We start from the raw sequence: 20314 nt of genomic DNA, 5'->3' as shown, positions 1-20314 counted from the left end.
TACGGATACAGACAGCACAAGAATGACATCTGTGTGCTTTCCGCATTATTTGCAGTCCCATAGAAATGAATGGGGTCCATGTGCGAATCGTAAAACATGTGGGTAGGACACTAACTAAAAATACAGTTGTGAGCATGAGGCCTTTTGATGAGTTGGTGCTTTCTGCTATTTTGTTTTCCCAGAGTGCTCCAGATGCACCCTTCTGTGCTGAAATTGGAGTCCCGACTACCAGATGAGCTCTTGTATGGCCGGATGGGTTACCTATACACCTTGTTGTTCATCAACAAGTGTTACAATGCAGAGAAGGTTTCCTTCAGATGCATCCAAGAGGTGAATGTTTGACTACTGTAAATGGTTTGAAAAGAAACTTTAGTTTTTTCATCAGGTTGCTTTCTACATTTGCTTGAAGAGAAATGTGAATCCATAGTTTTAAATCAACCTTGATTGCAATACTGTAGTTGAAACTTATACAGTGCAGTCCTGTTCTCTATAACAGATCCTGTAAAGCAATTAATTTATATTTTAAATTTTTTTTTTTTTTTTTTTTAGGTGTGTGAAGTAGTAATAAAATCTGGTGAGAACTTTGCTGCTCACAAACGCATGCAAAATCAAAGCCCGTTAATGTATGAATGGTACGGAGAGTACTATGTAGGACCAGCGCACGGCCTCGCAGGCATTTATTACTACTTAATGCAGGTAAGTTTACTGTGTAAGGAAATGCTAAAAAAAGTATTTTTGAGTAGTTTTAAAAGAGTTATCTCACAAAAAAAAAAAAAAATAATTTGAGAAATGTACCCCATTGTTTTAACTTTATCAATGCAAAGGCGCTTCTCCAATATAATTTTCACCCTTTTTAGCCTCTTCAGTCACCCCTCTCTCTACTTTGTGTGTGTGGGCAGCAGCTCATTCCTGTGACCATCAAGCACCTGCATCTCCCAGGAGTGCATTGCAGTCAGCTCTTGCTAGCCTACCCCCGAGTAGAAGCTCTCTTCTGGCTTCCTCATCTGCATAGAAAATGGCACACACAGCCCCAGCAATTCCACTAGTCCATCACTGAATGCAGGAGAAGGTGGACCAGACTTTCTGCCACCGGAGAAGAAGCAGGGCTACCAGAGAGGACAGTGCAATGTACCTAAAAAGAAAGACTAACAATTTTTTTCTTTTTTGCTAGTCCACTATAAACAATATTTATATTGTTAGTCCTAGATGGCATACCTAGGGATTTAGTGAGAATAGATCAGTGTGTGCATCTACTATGATTTACTAGTACAAGTAACTTGATCGCTGTCAAAGTATATTGTATTATTCTCCTCAGCCTCAATGTAACGTCAGTACTGAAAAGCTACAGACCCTTATTGGACCAAGTGTGGAATTTGTCCGCCATCTCAGGTATCCCTCCGGAAACTATCCTGCCTGCATTGGGGACAACAGGGATCTTCTGGTGCACTGGTGTCATGGAGCTCCTGGTATCATTTATATGTTAACACAAGCTTACAAGGTACTGATCACTTTCCTGTGCTTTCATGAATATATTCCCCGTTTTATCACAGTCTGTAAATATAAGGTTGTCTATCTATAGCCCCTTTCCCTTGTATGCATTTGGGGCCTTACACATCAGCGCTGTGTATTTCCGTTCTTCTGTTCCATTTTAGGAGCAGAAGAACGGAAATAATGGAAGTGCCAGATTAGCTCATAACTGACAGGAACGGAGCCTAACAGATCCCATTGACTGTAATGGCATCCATTTGGTTTCCGTTCGGAAGAACATTTTTTTTTTAGCAGAGAAAAAAGTCCTGCATGGAGGACTTTTCTCTTCCCTATTTTTGACCAAATCTGTGACTGAGCCTCAAAGGCAGATGTGAATAGACCCTAAGAGCTATAACTTTATTTTTCCATCAATTTATCCATATGGGAGTTTGTTTTATGCAGGACAAAGGCACCATTTTGTGGTACATACAACTTATTGGTCGACTTTTGTTAACTCTTTGTGGGGGTATGGGAACAATCATTAACACCGCCATTGAGTTTTTACGTTGCAAATTTTGCAGTGTTCACATTGGCGGTCATTTATAACGCTGAAATACGCCTATGTTAGGTGTATTTCAGGCGCAGATTGCGGCGCCACAGCCAGTTGTGCCGCAATCTGACTTTTCCCACTCACGCCAGGTCTAAAAAGGTGGGTACGGTGGGGAAGGGGATGGGCTCATTTCATCTCATTTACCATTTTTTACTCCTATTTCAGGCGTAGAAAAAGGTCTAACTGTAAGACCGCTAGGAAGAAGCCGCCACCTCTTCATAACTTCAGCTTAGGGGTTTATTAAGACCGGCGTCTAAAACGCTGGTCTTAATAAATGTACCCCTTTATCCCACTAGGTCAGAACAGGTACAGCGATACCAGATACATGATACATTTTTTTATGTTTTACTACTTTTGCACAATAAAAAAAGTTTTAAGAAAATAAAATTGTTTTTGCATCGCCACATCCTAAGACCCTTTTATTTTTATTTCTCAGTTTTGCCAGGTGACTTGTATGTTTCATTGGTATAATTTTTGGGTACATAACACTTTTTAATTGCTCTCTATTCAGTTTTTTTGGTGGCGAATCCGCAAAAAAAACTGAGATTCTAGCAGCTTTTTTTTGATGGTGTTCACTGTGCAGGATAAATCCTGAGATAATTGTTTGGTGTGGGTCGTTACAGTTGTAGCAATACCAAATATGTGGAGGGGATTACATTTTTGTAATTTTTTACATTGAAAAGCTTTTATAATTTAATACAACTTTTTAAAGCGTTTTTTTTTTTTTTTTTAACCATTTGCTAGTCCCACAAGGTCACTTTAACAGGCAGTCTTTTGATCGCTTCTATAATACACTGCACTGCTCATTCACTCAGTGCTATACTGACAGACACCAGCAGGCTGCGCCAGAGAGGCACAGCCTGCTAAGCATACCCTATTGATGCCAGTCCAAGGGGTTAAACTGTCCAGATCGCTGCTCCGAGCCAGAGCCCAGCTCAGTGAGAGCCGATCTCCTGTGCTCGGGAGATCCGTGCAGCGCTTATTCTAGGCTGCCATGGAAACATGGCGACTTTGAATAAGGGTCCATCCACACCTCCGCAAGTGTTTTGCGGTCGGCAAATTGCGGATCCGCAAAACACGGACACCGGCCATGTGCGTTCCGTATTTTGCAGACTGCACATGGCCGGCACTATTATAGAAATGCCTTTTCTTGTCCGTGTCTGCGGACAAGAGTAGGACATGTTCTATTTTTTTGTGGGGCCGCGGAACGGAAGTGTGGATGCGGACAGAACACTGTGTGCTGTCCGCATTTTTAATGGAACCGCACCCGTTCGGCAAAATTGTGGAACGGATGCGGACCCATTTTGCGGACATGTGAATGGACCCTTAAGCCCAGTAATGACCACCATAGAAGGCTGTATTAGTGGTCATTAAGAGGTTAAAGCTCTTCCTCCTTTTTACAGACCTTCACATGTTTCCAAAACTAATTAACATAATTTTTCACATCATCAGATATCTGTTTCCCATTTATTACATGATACGCAGGATCCATTTTCAAACAAATTCCGATGGACCCTATTTAAACTTTGTCATAACCCCATTATTTAAAAAAAAAACTTCTCTTGACCCATCCTGCGCAACTAACGACAGACCTGTCTCTAATCTCCCCTTCACCTCTAAACTCCTGGATTGCCTCATCCACTATCTCTAAACTAACTCTCTCCTCGATCCCATACAGTCTGGTTTTCGCACCCTACATTCTACAGAAACTGCCCTCACCAAAGTGGCAAATAATCTCCTGACTGCTAATTGCAACGGTGACTACTCTTTACTAAGTCTCCTCCATCTGTCTGCAGCATTTGACATTGTAGACCACCATCTCCTCCTCACCATGCTCCAATCTGTTGGCCTTAAGGACACTGTTCTCTCCTGGTTTTCTTCCTATCTCTCTGGCTGCTCTTTCAGTGTATCATTTGCAGGATCCACGTCTTCTCCTTTCCCTCTTGCTGTTGGGGTTCCTCAGGGTTCAGTCCTAGGTCCACTCCTCTTTTCTCTGTACACAGCCCCTGTTGAGTTCGGATGGCCGGACCATTGTACAAAACATGCACGTCACCCTGTTTCCTCAAAGATTGTGTGCTCTTGTGAGCAGAACCCTCATTCCTCTTGTTTGAGTTCTTGCTATGTTATTTATGACTCCCTGATTGTAAAGCGCTGCGGAATATGTTGGCGCTATGTAAATACTACTTACTAGTATTATTACTTTGCATTAGAGGCAGCAGGACCTGATGCTCTGTATTAGGGATCGACCGATTATCGGTTTTACCGATATTGGTCGATATTCAGTATTTTGACCGTTATCGGTATCGGCATCTATTTTGCCGATATTCCGATAACGTATTAGGAACACAGATCTTGCTGCTCTCAGCGTTCCCTCAGCAGCACAGGGGAGAAGGAAGCAGTGTCTCCTCCCCCTGTGATGATGCTGCCGCCAATTAGAGGAGAGAGGACAAAAGAAGGGGAGGGGCTATGGCCACCGCTCCACCAATGAGTCCAACAAGTCTTTCATTAATTCATATACACCGGGGGGCGGGAGCTGGCTGCAGAATCACATAGCCGGCTCCCGACCTCTATAAGTGGTAGCTGCGATCTGCGGTAGTTAACCCCTTAGGTGCCGCGGATCGCAGCTACCGCTCATAGAGGTCGGGAGCCGGCTGTGATTCTGCAGCCTGCTCCCGCCTCCTGTATATGAATTGAGAGATTTCTCTTCATTGGTGGCGCAGTGCGCCCCCCAAGCCCCCCAGTATTAATCATTGGTGGCGCAGTGCGCCCCCCACCCCCATCCCAGTATTAAAAACGTTGGTGGTGCAGTGCGCCCCCCCCCCCCCAGTATTAATCATTGGTGGCAGTGGCCACAGGATCCCCTCTCCCCTGCTCCTCCGATCGGAGCCCCAGCTATGTAATCCTGGGGCTACGATCGGTTACCATGGCAGCCAGGACGCTATTGAAGCTCCATGCTGCTGTGTGCACAGAGCAGCAGGGACAGTGTGAGATCCTATTCACCCTGATAGAAATCTATCAGGGTGAATAGGACAAGAGTTCTAGTCCCTAAGGGGGCTAAAAGTTAGTAAAAAAAAAAAACACAAAAATATTAAGTATAAATCAAAAATAAAGATTTACAAAAAAATAATAAATACACGTTAACAATAAACATAAATTTTCAGCAGATTTGTGTAGGAATTTTTATTTATTTTTTTTAAATGAAAATTCACAGAATATCGGTATAAATTATCGGCTATCGGCCTGAGAGTTCACAAATTATTGGTATCGGCCCTAAAAAATCAATATCGGTCGATCCCTACTCTGTATCATGACGTCACATGATCACACTTGCTGTGTCCGGTCCTAAGGGTAAAACCACTGGTGCAATTCCAGTATGGAACGCGATCAGTCACACAAAAAGTTGGTGCTGCAAGACCAAGTGTAGCCTGTCAATTCTTACATAAGTAAAATCAATATGGCTCGTGCTCCCTAATTCTGAGGAAAATACAAAAAACAGATCACAGATATGCTCACTGTTGGCATGCGGTTGCTGGCGGGAGTGCACTCCTCGATTCCTAGCGGTGTGTGATAGCTTGTCTTGTCCACAATGAGTGCAGTAATGGAGGCCGATTGCCTTACATTCCAGTCTCCAGATCAAGCTCACCCCTGCACCCCTGCTGTGTGTTCGCTCCTCTTCACAGTCAATACACGCGCTGGTCCACAATGTGCTTCAAACCGGTGGCCACGCTCCAGAACAAAAATTAAACTGGCTACCTGATTGGTGACATCACCATATTTGGGACTGTGCCAGTAGAGTGGAGATAGTGCTCCTATGCGGTACACCTTCCTTCATCAGGGACGCCGTCCTACATCAGGAGTGACAGGTGCTTGTGCCTCCATTACAACACAAGTGTTCCCGACGTACCTTTGGCGAGGCATTTTTTTTTTTTTTTGTGTACCCATTTTTAACGCCAGTTAGACGTGTGCACTTCAGTCTAAACAGCTGTTAAAAACAGGCCCATTGATTTCAGAGGGGTCCGTCTGGCCATCAAACAGCCAAAAATGGGACGTCCTATTTTTTGACGGGTGATATTCACTGGCTGTTAATAAAATAACTATGTGAATAGCCTCAGACTGCAACGTCATGTCGAATGGATGTATCCTTACACAGATAAATCCACTATTTTATTGATATTTTATGAATCATGAAAGTTGCTGGCACAGACGAGAAAATTAGCTTCCAGACTTTTAACAGCCTTTAATCATGGTGTAATAGGGAATAATCAAAAACTGTTATATATTATTGTTGAAAATACAACTGAATATTATATTCTGTATAATGCATTTATATTAAGCAGTTGATCTAGATATACACAAATAAAGATGGCAGGGACAGGGTTGTAAGACTTAAAAAACTGTGTTTTAGTCCGCACATCCCATAAAAAGAATTAAATCTGCAGGTGCCCGTATACCAGGGTTCTGCAACCTTCAGCTCTCCAGTTGCTGTGAAATTACAACTCCCAGTGTAGCAGAGGAGAAATTGAAAACTACAGCACTCACCCTCCGGTAAAACGTGTGCTTTTATTGCTCAAGCAAGAGCATAAGATGTGAATTAGAAAAGAGCGAAGGCCGTTTCATGCAACAGTGCATTTTGTCCTGTGATCTTTACTTCATATACCTACTAGTTGCATTTCCCCCTGAAATGTGCATTCTGCACCATCAGTAAGTATTGTTGGATTGCTGAGGATGTGATCTAATGTTTGATGCCACTGTGCTGCTGTTTCACTGAATTTAACCTGTGTATAATTTATTACTTTTAATGCCAGCTTTTTAAGGCTAGTGCCTATCTAGCAGATGCCGCACAGTGCGCTGAGATCTGTTGGCAACGTGGATTACTGAAGAAAGGATATGGAATATGCCATGGAGTGGCAGGAAATGCCTATAGTTTCCTTGCACTGTACAACCTGACACATGATTTGAAATATTTGTACAGAGCATGTAAGGTGAGTGGTTTGGCAGTATGGAGACTTTTACAACGTGTGTATTCCACTGATGTGTTAAGCTATTATCCTGTACTGAGTGCTCTCACATACCATGTTTTTCGTTTTATAAGACACACCTGATTATAAGACCTAGGTTTGAGAGGAGTAAAAATCAGAAAAAAAAAAATTATTTTTCATTGGACCTCACTTCAGATCCCCAATCTTCATCAGACCTCAGATCAGACCCCCAAACTTTCTACCTCACATCTTCCAATCAGACCCCCAATCTTTATTAAACCACATATGAGACCACCCAATCTTTATTAGACTCCCCAAGCAAGCACCTTTTACTAAACTTTATCAACCCTCAGATCAGACCTTCCCCCCCCCCCCCCCACAATCTTTATTATACCTCAGATAAGACCCCAATCTGTATTGGAGCCCCCAATCAGACACCCAAACTTGCAGATCTCAGATCAGACATAAGATAAAGAAGTGAACTTACCTCTCATACTCGCTCCCTGGTCGTCTTCTGGGCCCTGTGCTTTACTGTGACTGGACGACGCATGCTATACGAGGTCAGGACAGTGCAGCGTGGGGCCCATAAGAAGACCAGAAAGTGGTTAGAACAGCAAATGCTAGCAGCGCTACTGTCACCGCTCCCCTCGCCGCCTGCTTACTAATGAGCTCTTCGATAATGGAATCGCTCATTGCATTCTCTTTATAAGACATGCTGACGTTTTCCCCCTACTTTTGGGCAAAAAAGCATGTTATAAAGTGAAAAATATGGAAGTTTATTTTTTTAACCCCCAGCTCTCCATTTAAGAGGTATATTGCAACAGACATTTATGGCATATCCCACAGTGCGGTGCTGTTAGAAGCGCTCTGCTGTTTCTATTTAGAAGGTCAGATGGCCAGGATCAGATTTTTCATAATACCGCCCATTACGGTGGGAGCCTGTCAGTCCTCGCCAAGCTCCTGTTGATGATCGCACAGATACAGAATCTGTACCTGTGCAATCACCATGATGTCTATGTATGGCTTAGAGCACTGACCTTTTGGAGACAGAGTGCCTAAACTGCAACCCAAAGCCACTTCTTTATCCCAAAGTGCCAACACTGCAATGTCACCTGATCTTCCATGTACATTATCATTTAGCTATAATAGCCTGCCTGCATTCAGTGCGCTGCCTGCGCCGCTCATAGTGCGCCCTGCGCTGATGAATTGCAGGGAAAGTCTAATGCTACTTTCACACTTGCGTTCGGAGCGGATCCGTCTGGTGTCTGCACAGACGGATCCGCTCCTATAATGCAAACGCTTGCATCCGTTCAGAACGGATCCGTCTGCATAAGTTTTTTTTCAGATCTGATTTTTCACTTCGTGAAAACTCTGATCCGACAGTATATTCTAACACAGAGGCGTTCCCATGGTGATATACTGAGAACTGTGTACATGACTGCCCCCTGCTGCCTGGCAGCACCCGATCTCTTACAGGGGGCTGTGATCCGCACAATTAACCCCTCAAGTGAAAGGTCTGTGCTATAAGCAATGCGCCGCACAGACCTTTCACTTACCAGTAGGCCGGTCAGACATCGCAGGTAAGTATAATGCTTCTAAAATTGCTAAGTAACCATTTCAGCCAGGACTGCAATAGCGTCTTGGCTGCCATGGTAACCGATCGGAGCCCCAGCGATTAAACTGGGACTCCAATCGGAACTCTCCGCTGCCACCAATGATGGGGGGTCGGTCATTTTAATTAAAGGGAGAGGGGAGGCCGCACTGGCCACCAATGAGTTAAATACAGGGGAGGGAGGGGGGCCGCACTGGCCACCAATGAGTTAAATACAGGGGAGGAAGGAAGGGGGGCCGCACTGGCCACCAAGGAGTTAAATACAGGGAAGGGAGGGGGGCCGCACTGGCCACCAATGAGTTAAATACAGGGAAGGGAGGGGGGCCGCACTAGCCACCAATGAGTTAAATACAGGGGAGGGGGGTAATAACAGGTGCGGCATCTGAGGGGTTAATTGTGCGGATCACAGCCCCCTGTAAGAGATCAGGTGCTGCCAGGCAGCAGGGGGCAGTCATGTACACAGTTCTCAGTATATTCTAACTTGAAGCGTCCCCATCACTATGGGAACGCCTCTGTGTTAGAATATACTGTCGGATCTGAGTTTCACAATCTAACTCAAATCCGATGGTATATTCTAACATAGAGGTGTTCCCATGGTGATGGGGACGCTTCAAGTTAAAATATACAATCGGATTGGAGAAAACTCCGATCTGATGGTATATTAATAGGGACTCCCGACTTTACATTGAAAGTCAATGGGGGACGGATCCGTTTGCAATTGCACCATATTGTGTCAACGTCAAACGGATCCGTCCCCATTGACTTGCATTGTAAGTCTGGACGGATCCGTTTGGCTCCGCACGGCCAGGCGGACACCCGAACGCTGCAAGCTGCGTTCGGGTGTCCGCCTGCTGAGCGGAACGGAGGCCAAACGGTGCCAAACTGATGCATTCTGAGCGCATCCGCATCCACTCAGAATGCATTGGGGCTGTACGGATCCGTTCTGGGCCGCTTGTGAGAGCCTTCAAATGGAGCTCACAAGCGGAACCCCGAACGCAAGTGTGAAAGTAGCCTTAGGCATATTGGCACACCTCAGACTTTTTCCAGGGAGTGGATGCCCACAAAGAGGGCTCTGGGTGCCGCCTCTGGCACCTGTGCCATAGGTTCGCCACCACTGGCATAGAGCCTTTAGTCAGGACAGCCCATGATGTACATGTATGGTATAGAGCCTTTAGTCAGGACAGTCCCTAATGTACATACATGACATGGTATGCTACAGGGGTTTTCTGGGGAACAGGCCTTTATAACGTATCTTTAAGAAAGGCACTCCTACACATTTTCTGCCTGTGTAGTGCAGCATAGGCTACTATGAAAGACTAACGTAGAGGCGTGTTTGTATACCTTGTATATTCCAGTTATAGTTGATGTGCCATTTATAGATTGTATTATAAATATAACTTGCTCACTCTCCAAAAAACAAGCACTCATGAAGCTATGTGAACGGAAAATAAACAAAACAAAAATTGGCTTGGTCCTGAAGAGCTTAACATCACTTTTGACATTGTGTTCTTCTACCAGTTTGCAGAGTGGTGCATGGATTATGGAGAGCATGGTTGCAGGACTCCGGATACTCCATTTTCCCTTTTTGAAGGTACGTGAAATAGTATCTCCTCATCCTGGTGATTTCTCGCCATCTGTTCGTGTCCATGGGGGCGAGGGATCACTACTGCCATCCCTTGTCCCCTAGAGATTCATTGTTTCATTGTGAGGCTTTTACCTGAGGAACAAGCGTTTCCTCATTGATTGGGTGATCAGAGGCACCTCCTAGGAAGGCTTCTCCCTGATAATTGCCATAATCATTGGCCATGTGAAAGGGTAGGCTAGGGGCTCCCACCAAGCAGCATCCATGTATCGGGCCCTTGGGGCATATTTATGAAGGTGTCTAAAACAGCTTACTGCACTGTGATTAGTTGCTATTTTCAACAGACTTCCATATTATCACCAAAAATGTGAGGGGGGGGGGAGAGCACACAATGCTGTCACAGTTGCTGTTGACGAATAGACAGCTCTTGTCACACAGTTATAATGGAGAAGGTGATATTTCAGCCTTCATGTGGCCTCTTAGGGCCCGGTTACACTGGCAGAAAATCTTCCCGTAACGAGCAAGGGTCGACAGTATTACAAGTCGTTTGAAGTCGAGATCAGCATTAAAAGTTGTAATTCCTGTTTTCCTTTAATGTATGAGAAGGGGAAGCTGCAAGTAACATAAAAAAAAAAACATGATGGCCTGGTACGGACTCCTCTTCCCTGTACATCCTCCAGTGATATGGACTTTTATTAATGTCATCACCCCTCTCTACCAATCGGAAATAATGTCTTTTCTGATTGTCACACGAAAGGGGGGTCTTTTTTCTAGTAACGAAGAAAGAACACGAGCAATTACATATGTTATTACCCCTAGTCTTAATCAGAAATGTTTCCTGGCATCTGGTTTTAGCTATGGTAAATACATGCATATAGAAATATGTGAAGTTTAATAGTTGTCGATTGAACAGTTATCTTTCCTTCTCCATACACATGCATGCACACCTTGGCTGAGCGTACAAGCATTCTCAATGAGAAGGGAGTATGGCCTGTTTTACACTTGGGTTGTTGTTTTCCAGTATTGAGATCCGACAGAGGATCTCAAAACCGGAAAAAGAAACTATTCCATTTAGTCCTAATGGATTCTAAATGGAAAGAAATCCGTTCAGGATCAGGTTGCCTTCCGTTCTGTCAGCATTCCACATTCCAAATATAATTATTCCGTAAATTGTTTTTTTCTTCTTTTTCTTATATCTTTGTCATTTCGATGCTTTTACCTACAGGGCTGGCTGGCACCATCTACTTTTTGGCAGACTTGCTGGATCCTGCAAAAGCGAGATTTCCCGCCTTTGAGATATAGTTTCTGTTGCTTTGCTTCAAGAAGTACTTGAAATGTCTTCAGCGCTTTTAATACTTCCTTCTACATCTTGACGAGAAGATATTGATGTCATGTTTTTCAGTGGATATGACAAGTGATGTCATTTTGCATCTCTTTGTTAGCATGACAATGCTTGTCGATAAATCTGCCTACCGCACAGCTGCAGCTTTCGTTCCCTTTACAGTAGGGAAGATGTCGAGCAGTGATTCTTCTGCTTAGTGGAACGGCTACATCATCTTTTTTTTTCTTTGCTGAAAAAGAGATGAATGTTATGGTATTTAGATGTCACTTGCTTTTTCCTGCACCGTCCATGGGCTTACTGATGCATAGTAAAGTATAATATGGATAATATGATGCAAGAGAAAAACTGTACAAATAGTTGAGCAATTAATGATATTTGTATTTGAAATACTGACCGTGTATGTGAATGAAGAAGCAGCACTCAAAAGAAAAAACAAAAAACATTAATGTAATGTGCAAGATTTATTCGACCATATGTTTGGAATACATGAGATTCAGCTTTTGTATAATAGTATGTAGAAGGCCAAATAGAACCAGAAAGGTCCGCTTATTCCAACTAATTTTTCTTTCTGAGCGTACAGTGGGGCAAAAAACTATTTAGTCAGCCACCAATTGGGCCATTCTCCCACTTAAAAAGATGAGGCCTGACATTTTCATCATAGGTATACCTCAACTATGAGAGACTTAATGAGAAAAAAAAATCCAGAAAATCACTGTCTGATTTTTAAAGAATTTATTAGCAAATTATGGTGGAAAATAAGTATTTGGTCAATAACAAAAGTTCATCTCAATACTTTGTTATATACCCTTTGTTGGCAATGACAGAGGTCAAACGTTTTCTGTAAGTCTTCTCAAGGTTTTTACACACTGTAGCTCGTATTTTGGCCCATTCCTCCACGCAGATCTCCTCTAGAGCAGTGATGTTTTGGGGCTGTCACTGGACAACGCAGACTTTCAACTCCCTCCAAAGGTTTTCTATGGGGTTTAGATCTGGAGACTGGCTAGGTCACTCCAGGACCTTGAAATGCTTCTTACGAAGCCACTCCTTCGTTGCCCGGGCAGTATGTTTGGGATCATTATCATGCTGAAAGACCCAGCCACGTTTCTTCTTCAATGCCCTTGCTGATGGAAGGAGGTTTTCACTCAAAATCTCACAATACATGGCCCCATTCATTCTTTCTTTTACACGGATCAGTCGTCCTGGTCCCTTTGCAGAAAAACAGCCCCAAAGCATGATGTTTCCACCCCCATGCTTCACAGTAGGTATGGTGTTCTTTGGATGCAACACAGCATTCTTTCTCCTTCAAACACGACGAGTTGAGTTTTTACCAAAAAGTTCTACTTTGGTTTAATCTGACCATATGACATTCTCCCAATCCTTTTCTGGATCATCCAAATGCTCTCTAGCAAACTTCAGATGGGCCCAGACATGTACTGGCTTAAGCAGGGGGACACGTCTGGCACTGCAGGATTTGAGTCCCTGGTGGCGTAGTGTGTTACTGATGGTAGCCTTTGTTACTTTGGTCCCAGCTCTCTGCAGGTGATTCACTAGGTCCCCCCCGTGTGGTTCTGGGATTTTTGCTCACCGTTCTTGTGATCATTTTGACCCTACGGGGTGAGATCTTGCGTGGAGCCCCAGATCAAGGGAATCAGTGGTCTTGTATGTCCTCCATTTTCTAATAATTGCTCCCACAGTTGATTTCTTCACACCAAGCTGATTGCCTATTGCAGATTCAGTCTTCTCAGCCTGGTGCAGGTCTACAATTTTGTTTCTGGTGTCCTTCGACAGCTCTTTAGTCTTGGCCGTAGTGAAGTTTGGAGTGTGACTGTTTGAGGTTGTGGACGGGTGTCTTTTATACTGATAACAAGTTCAAACAGGTGCCATTAATACAGGTAACGAGTGGAGGACAGAGGAGCCTCTTAAAGAAGTTGTTACAGGTCTGTGAGAGCCAGAAATCTTGCTTGTTTGTACGTGACCAAATACTTATTTTACAGAGGAATTTACCAATTAATTCTTTAGAAATCCTACAATGTGATTTCCTGTATTCTTTCCCCCCATTCTGGCTCTCATAGTTGAAGTGTACCTATGATGAAAATTACAGGCCTCTCATCTTTAAGTGGGAGAATTTGCACATTTGGTGGCTCACTAAATACTTTTTTGCCCCACTGTATTTGGGTAATAGAACTTTTAATGTACAATGTGATCTAACAGTGTTACATCTCCTGTGTTGTTCAGAAAAAAATGGAACTAAATATCCATTTATTATAGAGAAATTCCGGTAATAAATATAAAATACAATATGGATATTTGTGATACCTCCTGTGTCCTTTGTTCTAGATGAAGTATATGCATAAAGAGCCTCCTATGTCAAAGCTGTATGCTGTTTAAAAGCGTTGTCTAGGTGCTGCTTTTTTTTTTTTTTTTTAATCTAACCCCCATACATTGGACCTTGTGGAGAAATTTATACTCACTTGGACCCTGATGCTCTGTTCCAGTTCCAGGGCGGTCTTCACTGGGCTTTCGGTTCCGGTCTGTCAACTTCCTGCACAGATGGGGCTACCTGTGTCCCCAGTTGGCACTTGTCCCAGCAGTCTTTGAACATGACCTCGTCCTTGCGGAAGTTGACAAACTGGACTGGAAATCCAATTATGACTGCTCAGGAGCCAGAATCAAGCAGTGAGTCCAGAGGAGTATGGATTTCTCCACAGGTCCTAATATCTGAGGGTTAGGTTAAAAAAAAAATGGGTACAACTCGTTTAAGGGATCATGTAGACATATGGTATGGCGGTCCATGTTCATCATATTCTATTCAAATTCAGCATGCCACACTTTATACATGAATTCATATAAAGACTGAGTAAAAAGTTGGAGTCATATGGACATATAGTGGGGGCCTGTAAGGCCCATTTTCGTCTGCTTTCACACCATTGTAGGAGCAGAGGAAAGGACGGATCGGGCACATAAACTACAAATGGTTCAGTTAGGTTTATGTTTGGGGAAAGATTTTGAAGCAGAGACAAAAGTCCTGGATTCAAGGTGAACGCTGATATGAAGGCAGCCTTATATTTTCACATTGATAAGCCCTTAGGCTGCATGTATATTTTAACCAACTTTAAGAGTCAACCACAACAGAGGGATCCTGTACCTTCAGAAAGAGACATAAGACTAAAAGAGAACCTGCCATTGAGTTTAAGAAATGTAATCTGCCTACCTGATATAATACCCACCACCCTTCTAAGCATTGGAGACACGTCCTTCCTGTATTTCTTTCATAGACAGTACAACAGGGTTTGTATCCCTTATGGCAGCTGAAATATTTGGAAGTACATTGATAAAGAAATATCACATATTACACACGGACAGTACAGCCCGTTCTTACAGAGAGCAGCATACAGAGTGTATAGTGTTGCTGGCTTATCTAGGCTTCAACAATATCATCATTAATGTGACCACCCTCTTCTGTGCCTGTATACAAATGTTATCGGCAGGCTTGGAGAAAATGCTGCAAATTAAGAATACTTTCAAAAATAGAAGAGTTAATGTTATTTTTTATCAGTGAACAAAATACAAAGTGACTGAGCAATAGAGAAATCTAAATATACATGTCTCCTCATATAATCCCACACAGACTCTATGTTGAGATCAGGGATTTGTGGGGGCCATATCATCAATTCCATGACTCCATTTTCTACTTTTCAGTGAAGACAGTTTAATAAGACACAAGGTAGTTATACTACATCAGCAAGGTTTCTCCCATTCAAAGCAGTCTGGGGTTTCAAGATGTGCTGTTCAAGGCCTTTTGAAGAAGCACAAACAAACGCACAACATTGAGGACCGTAGACGCAGTGGTTAGCAATGAAAACTTGGTGCAGCATATGAAAGGCACATCCTGCTTACTTCCAGTACAAATCGGAAGATGTTCAGCAGTGCTTAGGTTATCAGTATTTGATTGATAGGGGTCCTACAGCTGGGACCCCTCTCAGAACTTTTGAATATAAAAGAATTCATTATATTTGATATCCTGATATAGGTGCTGTACAACAACCATTTTGTCTTATTTTGAAAGGGCAGGATGAGTTCAGGATTTTTGAACTTAGAATCACTAACTCGAGATTAGACTTGTGTAAAGACTTTTGTTTATAAAACTTAGGAGAGTTTGCATAGTCTGCTCTTGTGTGAGAAGAAATTTAGACAGGTCTAATAATGTATTTACCCAGATAAGGGTACTTTCACACTAGCGGCAGGATCCGTTCTGCCGCTATTTCGCTGTGCCGCCGGACCACCGCTCCGTCCCCATTGACTATAATGGGGACGGGGGCGGAGCTCTGGCAGTTCGCGGTGAGAGGCTGCTGGACTAAAAAGTCGGACATGCAGTACTTTTAGTCCTGCAGCCTTTCGCAGTGCACTGCTGTGCTGTGCCGGAGCTTCGCCCCGTCCCTATTATAGTCAATGGGGATGGAGCGGTGGCACGGCGGAATAGCGGTAGGACGGATCCTACAGGGTGAACAGCCTATCGGATCCGTTCTGCCACTAGTGTAAGAATAGCCTAAGAGACTGAAGTAGAAATGTGCTGAGTTTTAGTTTATCTTCAGTAAATAGAAAGAGTGATTCACATCATTAGATGTTATATCCTACATGTTATTATGTTAAGATATAGGAAGTAAAGTATAATCATATAAGTGCCTTATATATAAGTATTCATGGTATCTATTATAGAAATAGCTGGATTTATTATGTAGTTTGAAAATGTATGTTACTATGTCACTATGGTGAGTTAATTATTTCAGTCTCAGGTGTTACTTCAGGAGAATTGTAGAGAAAGATCATGAACAAATAGTGTACCTTCAATTTAAGACAATAGACCAAAGTGTCACCAGAAAGTGGTCTATCCCAATGAATAGAAAATGGACTTTATAGTGTTTGTCTTAATTAGAAAGGTTTAATCCTAGATTTAGAAATAGAATAGATGTCTGGGGGAATTGTATACAAAGGTGTTTGTATGAATAGCGTAGGACTTTGGATTGTGTGACTAGACTGGAAAATATGATTGCTTGGTGAGAATCTATTGTTTCCCTGTTAGACATTCCAAATCCTGTTTTTAAAATCAGTTAATAAGTAAAATCCGAATTAATTCCCAAAATTTATACATGGAGACTTAGTGTCACCTAGTGTTAGGATTAAAATTAAGGAATGTATTGTGAAATCACTAGGGGGGTTCCTATTATAAAGTGATGTCTCTAGTTGTTGATCAAACTAGACCAGTTCCATTTTTAGATGGGATAAAAAGATGGTATGGGCTGACAGAGGAATGATCTTCTTGAATCAGCTTGGGATGGTCATCTGGAAGAAAATATCTTGAAACATCTTGAGACCGGAAGACATCTTAATCCATCGGATCCAGCCACTTGTCCACCTTTTCAGCCATCTTAGAACCATTGAAACTGATTTCTGCTAGCCGACATTTTGGTATAGTATAACTTTACCTATATTTTATAGGATAATTAATATAATATAATATATATATATATATATATATATATATATATTCAATTAACCATACTTTGTGTATAGTATCTGTCTTGGAATAAGATTGAGGTGTACCTGCAGCATCACCCTAAAACTTGATCCGATTCAGGGAGATTTATATGTACTGTTGGAAACACGGTATCATCTCCAAAGAACTGAATTCAGTTCTAGGCTGGTATGGTTAGTTATGTATATACAGCCAGGTCCTTAAATATTGGGACATCGACACAATTCTAACATTTATGGCTCTATACACCACCACAATGGATTTGAAATGAAACCAAAAAAAAGTGCTTTAACTGCAGACTGTCAGCTTTAATTTGAGGGTATTTACATCCAAATCAGGTGAACGGTGTAGGAATTACAACAGTTTGCATATGTGCCTCCCACTTGTTAAGGGACCAAAAGTAATGGGACAATTGACTTCTCAGCTGTTCCATGGCCAGGTGTATGTTAAGATGTAAACCATTGGTGAGCCTCAAAAACAGGAAGGACAGATTGGCAAATTCTAAACGACATCTAAAAAAGCCTTCACAGTTCTTGAACAACATCCTATGGACAGATGAGACCAAGATCAACTTATACCAGAGTGATGGGAAGAGAAGAGTATGGAGAAGGAAAGGAACTGCTCATGATCCTAAGCATACCCCCTCATCAGTGAAGCATGGTGGTGGTAGTGTCATGGCGTGGGCATGTATGGCTGCCAATGGATCTGTTTCTCTTGTATTTATTGATGATCTGACTGCTGACAAAAGCAGCAGGATGAATTCTGAAGTGTTTCGGGCAATATTATCTGCTCATATTCAGCCAAATACTTCAGAACTCATTGGACGGCGCTTCACAGTGCAAATGGACAATGACCCAAAGCATACTGCAAAAGCAACCAAAGAGTTTTTCTCAAGGGAAAGAAGTGGAATGTTATGCAATGGCCAAGTCAATCACCTGACCTGAATCCGATTGAGCATGCAGTTGCAGTAGAGGCCTGGCAGAGCATCACCAGGGATGAAACCCAGCGTCTGGTGATGTCTATGCGTTCCAGACTTTAGGTTGTAATTGACTGCAAAGGATTTGCAACCAAGTATTAAAAAGTGAAAGGGCCACTGCCTTCTTGAACTGCTGATTCGCGGGGGTCCCAAGTGTCGGACCCCCACCGATCAGATACTGATGACCTATGAAGAGGATAGATCATCAGTAAAAAAGATAAATAAATCGTAAAACCCCTTTAAGAACTATCTGCAGAGTAAGGAAGAACAAGGAGTCCTGGATATAGCTGCCACAGAGCCCTGATCTCAACATCGAATCTGTCTGGCGATTACATGAAGAGCGAGAAGGATTTGAGCAAGCCTTCATCCACAGAAGATTTGTGGTTCTCCAAGATGTCTGGAACAACCTTCCTGTCTCCTTCAAAAACTGTGTGTAAGTGTACCTGAAAGAATGGATGCTGTTTTGAAGGCAAAGCATGGTCACACCAGATATTGATGTGATTTGGATTTCTCAAATTTCTCATTCACTTTGTTCTTCACTTCTATTTTTGAAAGTATACTTACTGTGCAGCATCTTTTCCACACCTGCCTGTGCACAGCAAGCTAACAATTGAAGCACAGAGAGGAGGAAATATCATCTTGATGTGACTAATCTAATGGCCAACATGAACAGTAATATACTGAGGCTTTTTTGTCGATAATCACTTAGGGCTCTTTCACACCTGCGTTCTTTTCTTCCGGCATAGAGTTCCGTCATCGCGGCTCTATGCCGTAAGAATCCTGATCAGTTTTATCCTAATGCATTCTGAATAGAGAGAAATCCGTTCAGGATGCATCAGGATGTCTTCAGTTCCGGAACGGAACGTTTTTTGGCCGGAGAAAATACCGCAGCATGCTGCGCTTTTTGCTCTGGCCAAAAATCCTGAAGACTTGCCGCAAGGCCGGATCCGGAATTAATGCCCATTGAAAGGCATTGATCCGGATCCGGCCTTAAGCTAAACGTCGTTTCGGCGCATTGCCGGACCCGACTTTTAGCTTTTTCTGAATGATTACCATGGCTGCCGGGACGCTAAAGTCCTGGCAGCCATGGTAAAGTGTAGTGGGGAGCGGGGGAGCAGCATACTTACCGTCCGTGCGGCTCCCGGGGTGCTCCAGAGTGACGTCAGGGCGCCCCAAGCGCATGGATCACGTCATCCATGCGCATGGGGCGCTCTGACGTCATTCTGGAGCGCCCCGGGAGCCGCACGGGGACTGTAAGTATACTGCTCCCCCGCTCCCCACTACTTCTATGGCAACCAGGACTTTAATAGCGTCCTGGCTGCCATAGTAACACTGAAAGCATTTTGAAGACGGCTCCGTCTTCAAATGCTTTCAGTACACTTGCGTTTTTCCGGATCCGGCGTTTAATTCCGGCAAGTGGAGTACACACCGGATCCGGACAACGCAAGTGTGAAAGAGGCCTTAAAAATAAAAAAAAAATAAAAAAAAACTCAATTAACAAAAATTATATATTTACAGTAAAAACGTAATTTTAATTATGTAAGTTTCTGACTATACAGTCGCTCTAAGGATGACTTCCCTAACAGAGCATATGAACGGGTGAAGTGGAGAAATGCGGCAGGGGTTCCCTCCTGCTTAAAGATTCGCTCAGCCTAGGTGTAAGTTGCCCTGATTGAATCAGGAGGGCTGATGCAGGGCGACTGTCTCCGGTACAAGAGATGGGTCCTTCCATCTGCCTAGGCATAAGTCCTGCGGTGGCAGGCTGCCCGGGAGTCTATGCGCCTTCCGTTAAGGTGGCTGGGAGTGTGGGCCGGAGTCTCAAGATACTGGGGTACGTGGGGGCGTGCATTGACGCGGCATGTGGCCGCGCCCCACGTGACCCAGAAGTTCGGGTTAAAATGCCGGCTCGGTACGGGGAATAGCGTTCCTCATCGGACCTAGTGTCTGGACGTAAGCAGCCAGGTCCCTTACTGCAGATAAATCATCAGATGCTCCCAAGGCCCTCAGCCCGGTAATCCTTCTCCTGGCTGCAAAGGTTTTTTGTTTTATGTACCACTCTAGGTCTTGAGCCGTAGGGAGTTATTTTCATGGTGGAGGTACTTTTTCTTTTAAAATCTAGTCCCTTACTGAGGGAGTTATTCTTTATTTGCAGGGTAGAGATGCCAGCAAAAGTGAGGAACCTTCACTAAAGAAAAAATGTGCAATCTGCAAGA

General features: G+C 43.2%; 1 protein-coding gene across 2 annotated transcripts in view; it reads left to right on the top strand.

Moving 5' to 3' along the window:
• LANCL1 (LanC like 1) overlaps nucleotides 1-12018 on the top strand; it is a 42142-nt gene extending 30124 nt beyond the window's left edge. For both annotated transcript variants that reach the window (XM_040440770.1, XM_040440771.1), the window contains exons 5-10: nucleotides 183-330; nucleotides 550-696; nucleotides 1316-1498; nucleotides 6883-7059; nucleotides 10187-10259; nucleotides 11476-12018. In XM_040440770.1, the coding sequence (XP_040296704.1) occupies nucleotides 183-330; nucleotides 550-696; nucleotides 1316-1498; nucleotides 6883-7059; nucleotides 10187-10259; nucleotides 11476-11552 (805 nt within the window). In that variant the 3' untranslated portion in view covers nucleotides 11553-12018. The remainder of the gene's footprint in view (nucleotides 1-182; nucleotides 331-549; nucleotides 697-1315; nucleotides 1499-6882; nucleotides 7060-10186; nucleotides 10260-11475) is intronic.
• The last annotated feature ends 8296 nt before the right edge of the window (nucleotides 12019-20314 follow it).

This window comes from Bufo bufo, chromosome 7 (assembly GCF_905171765.1).
Source record: "Bufo bufo chromosome 7, aBufBuf1.1, whole genome shotgun sequence".
In the NCBI taxonomy this organism is placed as follows: Eukaryota; Metazoa; Chordata; class Amphibia; order Anura; family Bufonidae; genus Bufo; species Bufo bufo.
Note: the sequence above shows the minus strand (reverse complement) of the source record. Positions and strands in the feature narration are given on the sequence as shown.